The sequence below is a fragment of the Micrasema longulum genome, unplaced genomic scaffold, assembly GCF_059751315.1.
Source record: "Micrasema longulum isolate JH-2025_06_02 unplaced genomic scaffold, ASM5975131v1 h1tg001714l, whole genome shotgun sequence".
Classification (NCBI taxonomy): domain Eukaryota; kingdom Metazoa; phylum Arthropoda; class Insecta; order Trichoptera; family Brachycentridae; genus Micrasema; species Micrasema longulum.
In genome coordinates, this window is record NW_028278892.1 from 68,398 (window position 1) to 82,155 (window position 13,758).

Here is a 13,758-nt window from a genome sequence, read left to right on the forward strand (position 1 = left end):
TAATGGCTGGTTATTCATCCATATAAATATTCCAACATGAGACAAATATGCAATTTACACTAACTTACCTCGAGTCACAGTACGAGGTCTCGTATTGGAATCAGCTCACTTCGTCAGGGAGTGTTATAGTCTCGAGGCAATGCAGGTATCACAATTCACTGCAGACGCGGAACAGTAAGCCCGTACTATAAAGGTAAAGCGAGTTGTGTGCAAGAAATGTTTACAATGATGTTGTGGGGTAATTACTACAACTGGTAACTTCGAAATCAGAATTTTTGAGTTAACCGCTAAAACACATCTTTGTCTGTTCATCCGTCAATGCTACAAATAAACAAGCCGTGTATTTAAATAATATTATGATGATTTGAATGCATGACCTTGTTTATCTTTAGGATTCATGGAGGAGGATTATTCTTTTCTTATTCTTATTCTTAGCTGTGGAGTCAGCGCTATGCAAGCTCCTGACGCCACTGCGACGCGTCCCCGTGAATAGTTCTCACCCTCCAAGCCCAGGTCTATAAAGAGCCTGGCTACTGTGTGGATGGCGAGAGTTTACATTCTGCTAAGTCTCCCCTTCCATGCCTGGTTCTGTAAAATATCGGGCTATTAGGTAGGGGGCGAGCTCTTTAACATCCTCAGGTTTAACCAGTGGTCCCTCGAGGATGAGGCTCCTTTTATGTTGTTAAGCATCACATTCACATAGAATGTGTATAGGTGTTTCCTCATCTGCACTGCAGAACCTACATCTAGAAGTTTCGGAAAGGTTGAAAGAAAATGGAAAAGGATACAAAAATGTGTTTTTAATGGATAACTCAAAAATGCTTATTTTAAAGTTACCCAGTTGTAGTAATTACCCCACAATATGAAGGGCGATGGATGGTAAATAAATATGCGATATTGCAGAGTTATGTGAGGAACATGAAAATTAATGATTGTGCAATAATAAAATTGTGTATTGTGTGTATTAATAAATGTATTGCCAATGATCGTTAATGATTTCCTTGCTGAAATATCGTTTAAACAAATTATAGGCTCAACCAGTTAACTTAGTTCACCAACAGGCACATTAACATGGGCTTTTTGAACATTTGAACGCACTGTTTATATATTTGTCTTCAAAATAAAACAAATCATGTAAATGGCTTAAATCATCCATATTTGGATAGGCCCCACTTAACCCTTTATAGAAAACATATTTTGTGTTGATTTACATCTTGCAGACTTAATAAAATATGTTATTTTTTAAGATAATTAACCTATTACATTTTAAAAAGCTGAGTGGAAGACTGATTTATTAGTGTACATTATTTCAGTTATCAATTATTACTCTTGTCACAAAATACCTTACTTATACAATACTTATCAATTCTGGTGGTATATGTATGTACCACTTTGTTCTAGCTGTCCTATAAAGGATTAAAAATGTATCTAAATCCTATTTCAAATTCATTTCAGGTTTTAAATTTAGACGACCAGTCACTAGGAATAGAATGTATTAAATCGATTACCAGATTATTGTCTTATTCGAAGGCGGCAAAAAAGAAAATTAATATTAAGTATAAGTACAGCGAGATTGTCTCCAAGTGGATCAGTGTTAACACCCCATCCAGAGAACTGTTGATGGAATTTCTATATATGGCTATGGACGGAAGAAGAGAATGCGACCAGGAAGCGAGACTCTTCAACCCGGAAGTGGTTCTGACCCTAATCGATAGCCTGCACCTTATGACTGACAGTGATCAAGTGTGGATTGCGCAGAAGTTATCTTGGCTGTGCACCAAAGATTTAAGAAGGTATTTCAGATATTTTTATACTACTTTAAAACCGAATTTTCAGTATATTTTTTACTCAGGTAGCATTTACGAGGACAGGACGATATTGCCCTGTCCCAGAATCGGACTTATCATCCTCGCGTGAACGGAAATTTGGAGAACAGAACAATGGACTGAGACATTGTCAAAAAGATTTTAACTGGAGACAAAAATTCCAGTTAAAATCATGTCTTAATTCCAGAAATGTTTTTTAGTGTATTTGAGTATGTTCATTATAAATTCTTCTTTAAAATGAAGCATTCTTCTTTCACAAAATTTTACAAATGGGTAAAAGATTATCAAATATGTAATTGAACGATATTCGACTGTTAAATTATTGTACAATTAAAACTTTGTTATTAGTGTTACACATAACACTAATTAATAAATAACTAAATTTTTGTATTGTAACAATTTATCATGCATTGTTATGAAGTGAATGCCGATTCAATCAATTACACAGCTAACTCGAATGAATGTGCTGAATTACAGTGACTCCTTAGTGCTGTATTACAACCGTTTTGTCCTGATTAAGTTTATGATTGGGGTCCGAAAAAATGCTAATAAACGTATATATCTGTGAAAAAGTATTATAAATTATGATTGACTTTTTCAGTAAATGGTTGGCATGCCAGCACGGTGCCATTTTAGCTATTTGTAATGTCATATCTAATCACAGTGGTTCTGTAAGTACTCCTACAGTCACATTGATAAACCTGATGGATAATTTGGCTTGCACGTCCATTACTTCGCAAGAACTGAAACAGGTATGTATCATAATATGATTTTTAAATTTACATTAGCATTCCTGTTTAATTTAATCACTACCGTAAGTGATAAAATGATCATCGATAGTCACATTTTTCTTTTTACTTAAAAAATATTCGAAGTAATGATGGGGTGAATGTTTTTATAAAGTTGTAAATTATAAGAAACAAATATTTTTTGTTTTACCACTTTTTTGTCTGTACAACATCAATACCTCATTGTCATAATTATTCCTTTTTCCTCATCCAATGGCGTTGGCAAACCAAATGCAGCATATTTCAATCATCTCTTACACGAAGGTAAGGTGATCAGTCTTGCTCTTCAGGTGCCAGTCCAGGAACAATGAAACAGTGAAATATTGCAGTTTAAACGACCTTTCAAATCAATATTTCACATCCACCCTGCCAGGAATTAAACCCTGGACCTCAAAAACGGTAGGCAATACGCCAACCACTACACTACAATGTGGACTTATCTACACTCGATTCCCTTTTTCAGGATTTTGCCTGAGAGCAGCCATCGAGTTGAAAACTATTCTCTAGGGTTCTGGTTCTATCTCAGAACTGTATTCATCATTCACCCAGATGCAGACTAATACTAAAGTATAATACAGTAAATGAGGGGGTTAGATGCTAAAATGCCACTGTCCATAATCACTGTTTTTGGGGAAACTCACAAAACCAGCAGCGAAAAGACGATTTCTTTTAAGTTCTTAATTGAACTTAAAATACTGTATTTTCGCCACTGGTTTTTTTGGTCTTCCCAAAAACAGTGACGATGCCCTCAAATGTTCTCTGAGGTTTATTTTTAAATTAAATTTACAGAAAATATTGATATACTTGTAATGATGAACAATTCATTTAATTATGTGTGAAAATGTATGTTTTTTTACTAATTGTTTTATAATTTTCAGATAATTCTCCTTCTGCGGAAAGAAAAAGACTTTAGCCACAAAATCCCTTTACTCCACACATTATGCAATATAACAAGGAAAGGTTATTTTGTATGTAAAGCTTTCTTAGATATTCAGTCAGAGTCAGATGGAATAAGTGTACCGAGTATTAATAAATGGAATAATACTTCATACGGATTCAGTTTTCACTGCTGGATCTGTATAGACAAATTACCAGAATCACACGACAGCTATGGAAAACAAAGACAATTACTCAAGTATGGTATTTTTATATTTTCTATAAACATATTAATTTACATTAATTATATGTAAAATATTAAACTTATATATGGATTTGTGCAAAATTTTGATTCCCAGTGAAATCACCACATTTAATATATTTTTCTCAAGCTTTGGTGTTTTATACATGAATTCAAAATTATAATTGGGTCTCTAAAGGTCCCTACATACGTAACAAATTATCGTAGCGATTTATTTGTGCAAACCGATTGCGCAGATTTATCAATTGTGTGTATGACAAATCGTTGTAGATTATCTTGTCTTCTAGTTTAATCAATCACATTAATTAAATTTTAATGAAATATTTTAAATTTGCCTTACATATCAGAGGACGGCAGAAATTTGCTCCAAAACAAACAAACCAGCCAGAAGCCAGCTGTCAAAGCTAAAAATGATCTTTTAAATAATAAAAGTTTTAGACTAAAAAAATTAACAGTCATACTTAGGGGTTCCAGTAATTAAAAAAATAAACTCGCCACTTGAATTTGGGTAGAGAGGAAAGTAAAACAATCTTAAAATATGTGTATATTTGAATGAACACCCACGCTAAAAGGGTTAAATTTAATTCACAAATTCAGTATAAATTGTTTTTAAGTGCATTTTACTCATCAAATAAATTGAAATCTTATAAATAAAATGCCAAACTAATAAATTGAATTGCTTGACAGTTTGTGAATTTATTATTCGATTTTATTTTTAGTTTGCTTACCCAATCTGGTCAAGGCATCGAGATATCCATTGATCAAGCTGGCGGGTTAGTAATCACCATTCTTAAGAAGAGTTCTGTGATGTCCTCTACAGTTCCCTCTGCCTTTCTGGATGACAATAGATGGCACTGTATCACCGTTTGCTTGGCATACGCTCGCCGAGCATTATCACATAATCAAGTCAGTGTTTATATTGATGGTACTCAGAGACTCGCTGTTAGCATGAAGTTTCCATCTTTTGATGATGTAAGTTGAATTTTTTTTTACATAATGGGCTCCCAGCATATTGCTTGAATAAAAGTTGTTGTTGGCAAATGAACCATAATAATTTATTAAAATGTTTAGACTCATGCTAAAATTATACCCAGCCAGCCCTCTTGTGTACAATGGTGAATCCTCCCCTTAGATCTTTACATCTGTATCTTGAGCAAACCGCATGTAACTACTTCCTGTGACTCGTTTTCTGTCATCAAACCTCCTTGCTTGAGGCCTGCCTATACTATTTCTGTTTGTTCTGGGTCGCCAATCCTGTATTGTTTTAGTCCACCTAGAACTGTGGTTCTGGACGATATAATCTTATTTGCCAAAATAACATTAGTTTGTATTAACATTGCAATAATCAAATTAATGAAAAATGGTTTGTTTTTTTTTCACGGGAGTTTAGGTTTATATTTCAATGAGATCATTTTAATTAAATTAGATTTTTCTCAAGCTTAGATGTTCTTTGTTATAGTTCACTACTATAATCTGTTTTCTTGGCCTCTTGTGGTACAAAAAAAGATCAGAAAAAAGGTATAATTCTTCAGTAATTTTGTAAAATTAATTTGATTCTAATTTCAGATGTTTATGCACTGTTCAATCGGTGCTCCAGTTCCACAAGAGACGAGACAAAATAGTAAAAAACCTGAAGTAGAAAAGGAATCATTCCATGGAACACTAGTCAAAAACTTGTTTAACAATCAGTTTCTTCCTTCTTTAGTTTTACAGGTAATATTTTTCCTTTCTATTTATGTAATGATTTTCATCTTTCCTCCCCAAATAATGATCTTTTTCCTTCTTCCTTTTTTATATCATTGACTGAAATTTGATCTATTTTACAGGCCCCTTCCTACCTTTCGTTTGGCACTATGGGTTCTGGGAAGTCTGGACAAGTCAATGCGATTGATCCAGCACACGGGTCTCAAAACCAGGTTCCTCTGCATGGTCACATTGCTCACGCCTCTCTCTTCAATGACACCTTTACTCCTAGTGCTGCGCGGTGGTTGCACGAAGCTGGTGCCGACTGCCACACCTCCCTCTGCTCCGAAGAAGGCCCCGATAGTCAGGAGATGTTCAATAGATTGGTTTTCTGCTATAGTGCCCTTGCCACCTGGGAAGGATGCTGCATGAATTTAGCTTCATCCGCAAATCATAATGGAAACACCTCAGCATTGAGAGTAAATACTACAAATGTAAAGGTTAGTAATATTTTTGTACAAAAAATTGTCATCTAACCCTATTCAGGGTGTCTTGTTTAATGAAATTATGGGACTCTCCCGGAAACTAATGCCCACTATTGCTCGACCTACTGTTGTCCTAAAGACAATGCAGAAGTCATGCATTTCCTGTACGCAAACAACAAATAAACAAAACAGCCAAACTACCTACTGATTATCTAGCAGGCATGTTGAATTGCCGGCAGTCAGGGAAATAAAAAATATCTCAATTCCCCGCTCAGAAAATGAGAGAAAAATTGGGATGGCTAGTATAAAAGCCGTGAAACTTTTACTAGAAGCAATCAGTACTAAATCATCAATAATCAGTAGATCAGTAGGTCGATAGATCAGATCTGTGCAGACAGTAATTCAGTAGTTAACAGTTTGCAGTTCTCGCTGTCACTCGGGCTCTATTACCGATTCTGTATTATATCGACTGTCCCTACGTATATTATCGAAACTGCATTTTACTGAAACTGGAGTTCACAGGAGAGCAAAAACAAAGCTTGATATTTTTTTGTAGAATTGCCAGCATGTGTCTATGTATTTCAATAATTAATTATCATGCTTTGTTTTTGCTCTTCTGTTAACCTCACAAATGCAGTTTCAAAAGTAGACCATCGATATTATTCAACATGTAATAAATACAAATCGAAGCCTAACACTGTTTTCTTTTATCATCTCAATTAGTGTAAGAGCTACGCCTTGACAAACAAAAATCCTAGAAAATATTATATGAACTATATACATATATGGCCGGTTAAAAAAAGAGCTACTAGGAACCGAAATTAATGGAGAAGAAGATGCGAGTATTAGTTGCATAAAAATTCCGGGGATTGAAACTCCAAAAATTAGAATCAGCGATGCTATGTCCTGATTCTTTTCCTTTTCTTTGCATCCTTATTAGAACTTAATGGTGCGTATGGCATGCTTTGATACACCAGTTGTAGCGTATCTTGATAATTTGCTACGCGAAGGCTAGATATGTAACTCATACAATATGAACTCAAACAAACCAGAAAAGCTTCCAAAAAGTGACAGTTTTAGCTCCACTTACCGGATGAAAGGCAGGCACATGAATGATCGGTCGCTGGTTTGCGGATTTTAGAATGTGCAAATTGCGTATTAATATTGATGCTGAACTCCAATACAAAATTTATACGAGCACTGATCTTAAACTGGGGTTTTCCACCTTATTGTTAGAAAAGTTTCTTGTGAGCAGGCTCTATGGGATGCTGGTAGAACAAGGCACTTGATCTGGACTAGTCATGTGCGACGACACAATCAGTTTTTATTTCATGAAGAATAAGCAATTATTGCGCGGTGCACGATCCAAAATTATCATATCCATCACTCAAATACCTCATTGCCATAGAAAAAAGTATGGGTACCCACAGATGAGATTGTACATTTAAATTTTACGTTCACAGTGAATGTGGCGCAACCAATGTTTCTTACCTTTGCTTTGCTGGAGTACAAATATTTATTTTCTATGACAGATTTAAAAAAAAAGTTATGATATTTCAGGAAGTGATCAATGCAATCTCCAATGTTCACGTGTTCTTCCCACTTCTCGAGGATGTGGGTGTGATAGAATGTGAAGAATCTGACTTGGATGTATTCCGTGCTCTTCCGAGCCCGTTAGCGGAACAAGCTGGTCAGCAACTACAAGACTGGGAGGTTCTGCCTTCAAATTCTTACACAGGTTAGTTCGAAGATGTTACCACAATCCCATATTCTTAACGTCAAATCACTCATATAGTTATTGTTTTTATCGTCTGATTTTTATGAATCATTATTCTCTTTGTGTAAATATCCCCATATAAAGACAAATGTCTTATGAACTAATAAATGAAGAGATATTGTTTGAATGCATTATTTATTTATGAAATTGACCAAATTCAAATAGATCTGTTTCAAATGGCAAGTTTTTCATGTGAATAAAGGTTGTTTTAAAAATCTGTAATGGTCTAGTTTAAATGGATTAAAAATATGTTGATACTTTTAATCCATCTAAATATGTGTGTGTCTTGTGTTAAATATGTATATGTATTTTAAAACTTTTTTTCAGAATGGAAATTAGACCACAATCCTGTATCAATGTTTTTGACATTATTAAAAAATAGTATTACCGGAAGCCACTTAAATCAGGAGGAATTGGTTAAAAATGAAGGAGTTGTTACCATAGGAACGCTTCTCTGCCAGGTATATTTTTAGGTTTCTCTCAGCACGGGACACTCAGTGAGGGCACGTTCTGTTAAATTAAAAAAAATACAAAAATTGTAATAACTTTTCGTTATCTTTTTTTTCAGTGCAAACCATCATTACTCGATGTCAATGTTTTAATGGCTACACAATTATTGGTGGAAACAGTCAGAGATATTCCAAATCCCATTCTTCTAAGAGAACTTTATCAAAGCATTCTGTTTAATTTTAAAATTTGGTCTAGAACTGTATTCCACATACGAGTCGGCCACATACAATACGTTTCTAATTTAATAAAACACGACCGTTTATATTTTAGAAAGAATTTTGGCGTACAGTATTTTTTTGACGTCATCCGTACATACTACGCCAACAGTGACAATATAAGTGCAAAAGACGCAAAGACAATAAGATTAGCATTTTTGGGAATAATTAAATATTTTATTAGTAAGGATATTAATATAAATGAGTTGTTGTGTATATTAGGATTTTTAGAATCTGTTAAAGAAGAAGTTTTGTTGATTGAGCTGATGGTAATGCTGATGTCGCAAATGGAAGCCAAAAATTGCAAGGACCAGATATTTTTGCTCTTGCATGAAAAGTTCACGGGTGAAACGCTTTATGTTTTGCTGTTGAACAGATCGTTCGGGATCGAATTTAAGACAACTTTAGTGAAGGTAAGATGTATTTTAAATAATTTACATTATAGCCATTGGCCATTTTGTCTGTGTCTAGGCGGATGAAGAATACATTCTGTGTGTGAAAAAGAACCAGAATCCTGGGTGAGAAAATCCTAAAAAAGGAAATCAAGCGGAAAATAGTCTGTCACGCAGTGTAGTGGTTGGCGCATTAGCCTACCATGCTTGAGGTCCTAACTTCGATCCCCAGAAATGTTTCGGTAAAATAATTATATAAATGTTATGTCCGCCCTTATGGTATAATGGTTAGCGCGTTTTTCTACCATGCAAGAGGTCTCGTATTCGATTCCCGGCAAGGTTGACATGAAATATTTATTTACAATTTGTCAAAAATGGTCCCGAAAATTTAAATATTTGGGTAAATCATAAGAATGCATATATTGAGTATTTCATAGTTCCTGGACTGGTACCTGTAGCGTAAGACTGATCATCTTACCGTTATGTAACAAAAATGATTAAGATACTCTGAATATTGGTGAACCAATGCATGCGCCGTTAGGTGTGGAAAGGGAATTATGCATGGTCAGAGAAGATTGATTTATTTTATAAATTCCCAGAGGGCTCTTACAATATACAGTTAAAAGTATGTACATGAAGCATTATAGAAAATAACATAAAATAAAATCATAACTATTACATTAAACATGTAATTAATTCTAAAAAGAAAGAAAAAGGAAATGAAGTGAAGATGAGTAGAGAAACACATTAAAATAAGGAGAATTAAGGGGGTGGCCACTAGATGGATTGGATAGCTGATTTGATTGCAGCAGGAGTGGTGTGTAGCGAGTCCAACAGATCAGCATAATTATTAGCAGTTCTGTGGATGCGTGCCAGGGGAGAATGGTGGGTGAAGTTTTTCCTATTGTACGCACACTGAAACATGTCTTGGAGTCTGCTGGTCCTTGTGGGTACACACAAGTTTATCGGGGACAGTAATTTTAAGCAATCTATTAGGGTGCATATCACGTTGTGCATTAGAGTGAGGTCAGAAATTGTCCCTCTGGTGGAGATCAATGGTAACCTTAACTAAGACATCAAAGTTTGGTAGCAAATTTCATCTACATGTTTAGCCTTTTTGAACTGTATGTAGTGTAAAAACTTCCACTGAACTCTTTTCAAGTTAAAAGAGTTCCAGTTGTACAATGGGCTCTAGACTGACGATGCATATTTCAGTTGTGATCGGACCAGAGCACGATAAGACAATACGACTTTTCAATTTACGAGTATCTTTTTTCCTCCCACAAAATATTATTTTGAAGTGTACAAAATGATTCTCAATTTGCTGGTCATATTTATTATTTTAACAATCGCCTGTTTGCAGTTCCTTCTCATGGTGGTCAAAACTGATAGAGTACATTCCAGAAATAAAACCACAATGCAGTTACAAGATGGAAACGTGGCAATGTTCCCCGGTATAATTGGTTTTATTGACCCCAAATCTATCACAATTGAGTTAGCGACAATTATTTTTGATCTAATGTGTTACGGAGGTAAGAATAACAATAACAGCATCTCATATTCACATAGTATTTTGATGAATATATTCTCTGTAATATTATCTTATATATTTCGTATTTGTGCAGATGTTGGGCTGGGCTATCAAGCCCATGTAGAGGTGCCAAAAGGCCCGCGATAGTGGCTTGTTTCTCGGCTCGATTTCTGCACAGTACTTATGTGCTGTGTTTATAATGTTATTATGTTTTTTTTAAAATATTATTTATAAAATTATATATGTATGTATCTATACTTTTATATTTATTTATTTATGATTTATTAAGTAAGTTCATACATCTTAAGAACTAATATAAACTTTTATTAACATTACTATTTTTATCAAAATTTCTCAAGAACATATTTTTTCTAAATAATTCCTTCTATCTCTTGAGGTAACTCATTGTACAGTTTCAGTCCCATGTACAATGAGTTTTGAAATTCTGTTTTTCTCCTCATTGGTAATCTCATCTTTTTTTTATCCTTTGTTTCATATGATGTATGACATTGTTGGTTAAATTTGATTTATTTTATTCATCCCTTAATTATTTTATGCTTAAAAATTGCTACATTATATTTTATTTGCTGCTTTATGTGAGCAAGCCAATTCCTTTGTGCATTCTTTCTACATTAGAATACATATTTCTTTTGAGTATAATCCTCATTGTCTTATTTTGAAGAATTTGTATATTTTTAATTTCCCTTTCATTACATAAAAAAGAATGGAATGTAAATGTATATATTATTTCAGATACTAATTATTATTATAACTAGGAGCATAAAATAAATTAATGTAAATGATTGCCTCAATACGGGTTGTGCCCATTGAGGTGTTCATGTAGGAAAAAAAAAAAGTTTCTGTAACCTTTTTAATTTTTTATCTAATGCCTTTATTTTGGTTTCAGAAACGAAAGGAGGATATGCTGGAATATTAGGGCTGTTGCATTGCCTAACTTTTGAGAGCATTGATATTAAGTTGGAATTGGCCAAAAAGCTACTAGCGGCAACATTTATAAATCTCAATGCACCGTTTATCATTGCCAAATTGGTAAAGTTTAAAAAAAATATATCTCTGTATTTGCCTTCATAGAAATATTACCACATTGTTTTGTTTTCAAATTTAGATTATTTGACTAGAGTTAATTGACTTTTTTTACCACATCCAATTTATTAAAAAGCTTATACCTCTAAAGTAGTTAAGATTCCATGCACCTTTTTTACTTTTGCCATCCAATTAGGCAGTTTGGAGTTGCTTGATTAAGAAATTATTTATTTCATTGTCTTTTTGTGTCACTATAGGTTGGATGGCAAGACTGTATAGCTCGTCTACTCATCAAGAGATGCATTAGCGAGACAGCAGCGATGGATGAAGCTATAGACTTGATGACATTTGATGAAGAGTCCTTGAAGTTGGAACCAGACTCGGGATCCTTCTCTCATCACACTCACCTTCCTTCGCTAAGTGAAGCTGCCAATGTGATAGAACATGAAATCAAAGGTATGTAATAAAATTGTTTTCAGTTTCGTGTATTTTATGACAAATCTAGGCCTTGAAAAATCTCTTTTTTTTTCTTAACTGGAGTCTTAATTTCATGTTACGTGTTTGTATTTCTCAAAGTTTTATCATATGAGATGTTCAGAAACTGAAATAATTTTTTTGTTTTTTATTTTGATTTCAGAAATAGCTGGGTCTGTCTCTGGTGCAGTAGCGGGTAATTTACAGTATGCCGCAGATAATCTTACAACTGCCGTTGCATCAGTTTGCTCGGTTATACGGCAAAAGACAGTTGATATTCAGGAAAGTTTAGGAGAATTAGGACACCTTAGCAGACCACATCTGCCGGTATGAATAATTACTTTAGCATTTAATTGTACGGCGAAGTTTTTCAAAAATATATGAAAAATCAATAAAAATGAACTACTTGGAAAACGTCAAAGGTTCACTAACTAATCAATTACAGCATTGTTTTGTGTTATGATAGATTTCTGGTTTCCCGGTAGCCATGTTTTTTGACATTTGACAAGTACGGGGTTCTACTTTTAAATGTTGAAAAAACTCACCGACTTGATGGCAATGATAATATGATGCATAAATATATAAAAAAAATTGGCTTTGTTTCATAGTATATACAAATCAAAAAAATTAAACCACTGAACTTCCTCAGTACAAAAAGTTAATTCTTAAATTTTAGTTAGTGTGATTTAATTTGTACGTAGTTATGCAGAAAGCATCCAATCCTCAAAATGCTAAAAAGGAGTTTAATGCCTGTTTTGATAGCATACTACGATATCTTATACGCATCTCAAATGTGGAATCCCCAGTATGCAATATATATAACAAGAATAGTAAATATTTAGAACAAATTAATTAAGTACCTAAAATACAAAACCGCTATTTCTTATGTATTAACTCTCGCTGCCTCCACCTACCATGGAATCACTTCTCTACAATACTGCAGAGTGTGTGCGGACCAACTACTGCTTAACAACATTATGACAGGAATAGTTGACTGTGCAGAAATTTATTTTTTTTTATAACCACGTACCACCCGTTTCATATACCAATAAGTAAAATATTGTATGTTAAAAATGCTTTTTTTCCTAGGACTTTTTCAGTGTACAATACAAAATTTAAAGACATAGACTAAATATGTACATCTCTCTTCCTCTTCTTATCCTCTCTTCATGAATCCTTGTCCTAATCCCGCCCAATTTACAATAACTTACTGTTCTTTTTTTAAAAAATATTTTCTTTGATTATTAAAAAATATAAATAACATTTTTATATGCATAAACTTATATGTATTTATGTAATATGTTTTCTTTACTAACTTTGTATAATTTGTGTAAATCTGTTATTGGTTCTGCGTTTATACACTATATCTGTTTGTTTACTATAAATATGTATGTAGAACTGTTGGTTTCCTAAATAAAATAAAATCTTTATGTGCTGAAAACGTCCAAGCTCCAAGTGGTATACTTGCTTGCCAATTAAGATATCGTAGTATGCTATCGAAACCGGCATTACTCATTTTTAGCATTTTGAGGGTTGGACACTTTCTGCATAACTACGTACGAATCAAATCGTACCAACTAAAATTTAGGAATTAACTTTTTGTACTGAGGAAGTTCAGTGGTTTAATTTTTTGAATTTGTTTATACTATGAACTAAGCCAATTTTTAAAGTAGTTTTATGCATCATATTATCATCGCCATCAAGTCGGTGAGTTTTTCCAACATTTAAGTGTAGAACCCCGTATATGTCAAAAAACATGGCTACCTGGAAACCAGAAATCTATCACAACACAAAACAATGCTGTAGTTGATTAGTTATTGTGAACATGTGTTAATGTGAACCTGTGACATTTTCAAAGTAGTTAATTTTTATGTGTTTTTGAGAAACTTTGTCGT

The 13,758-nt window shown here is 33.8% G+C and overlaps 1 protein-coding gene across 3 annotated transcripts in view; it reads left to right on the forward strand.

Moving 5' to 3' along the window:
- LOC148274246 (neurobeachin-like protein 1) overlaps nucleotides 1–13,758 on the forward strand; it is a 217,125-nt gene that overhangs the window by 25,805 nt on the left and 177,562 nt on the right. For all 3 annotated transcript variants that reach the window (XM_088237390.1, XM_088237388.1, XM_088237391.1), the window contains 13 exons: nucleotides 1,456–1,793; nucleotides 2,428–2,578; nucleotides 3,493–3,749; nucleotides 4,472–4,724; nucleotides 5,319–5,465; nucleotides 5,579–5,935; nucleotides 7,481–7,658; nucleotides 8,025–8,158; nucleotides 8,266–8,835; nucleotides 10,178–10,346; nucleotides 11,253–11,395; nucleotides 11,647–11,845; nucleotides 12,027–12,190. In XM_088237390.1, coding sequence (XP_088093516.1) covers nucleotides 1,456–1,793; nucleotides 2,428–2,578; nucleotides 3,493–3,749; nucleotides 4,472–4,724; nucleotides 5,319–5,465; nucleotides 5,579–5,935; nucleotides 7,481–7,658; nucleotides 8,025–8,158; nucleotides 8,266–8,835; nucleotides 10,178–10,346; nucleotides 11,253–11,395; nucleotides 11,647–11,845; nucleotides 12,027–12,190 — 3,060 coding nt within the window. The remainder of the gene's footprint in view (nucleotides 1–1,455; nucleotides 1,794–2,427; nucleotides 2,579–3,492; nucleotides 3,750–4,471; nucleotides 4,725–5,318; nucleotides 5,466–5,578; nucleotides 5,936–7,480; nucleotides 7,659–8,024; nucleotides 8,159–8,265; nucleotides 8,836–10,177; nucleotides 10,347–11,252; nucleotides 11,396–11,646; nucleotides 11,846–12,026; nucleotides 12,191–13,758) is intronic.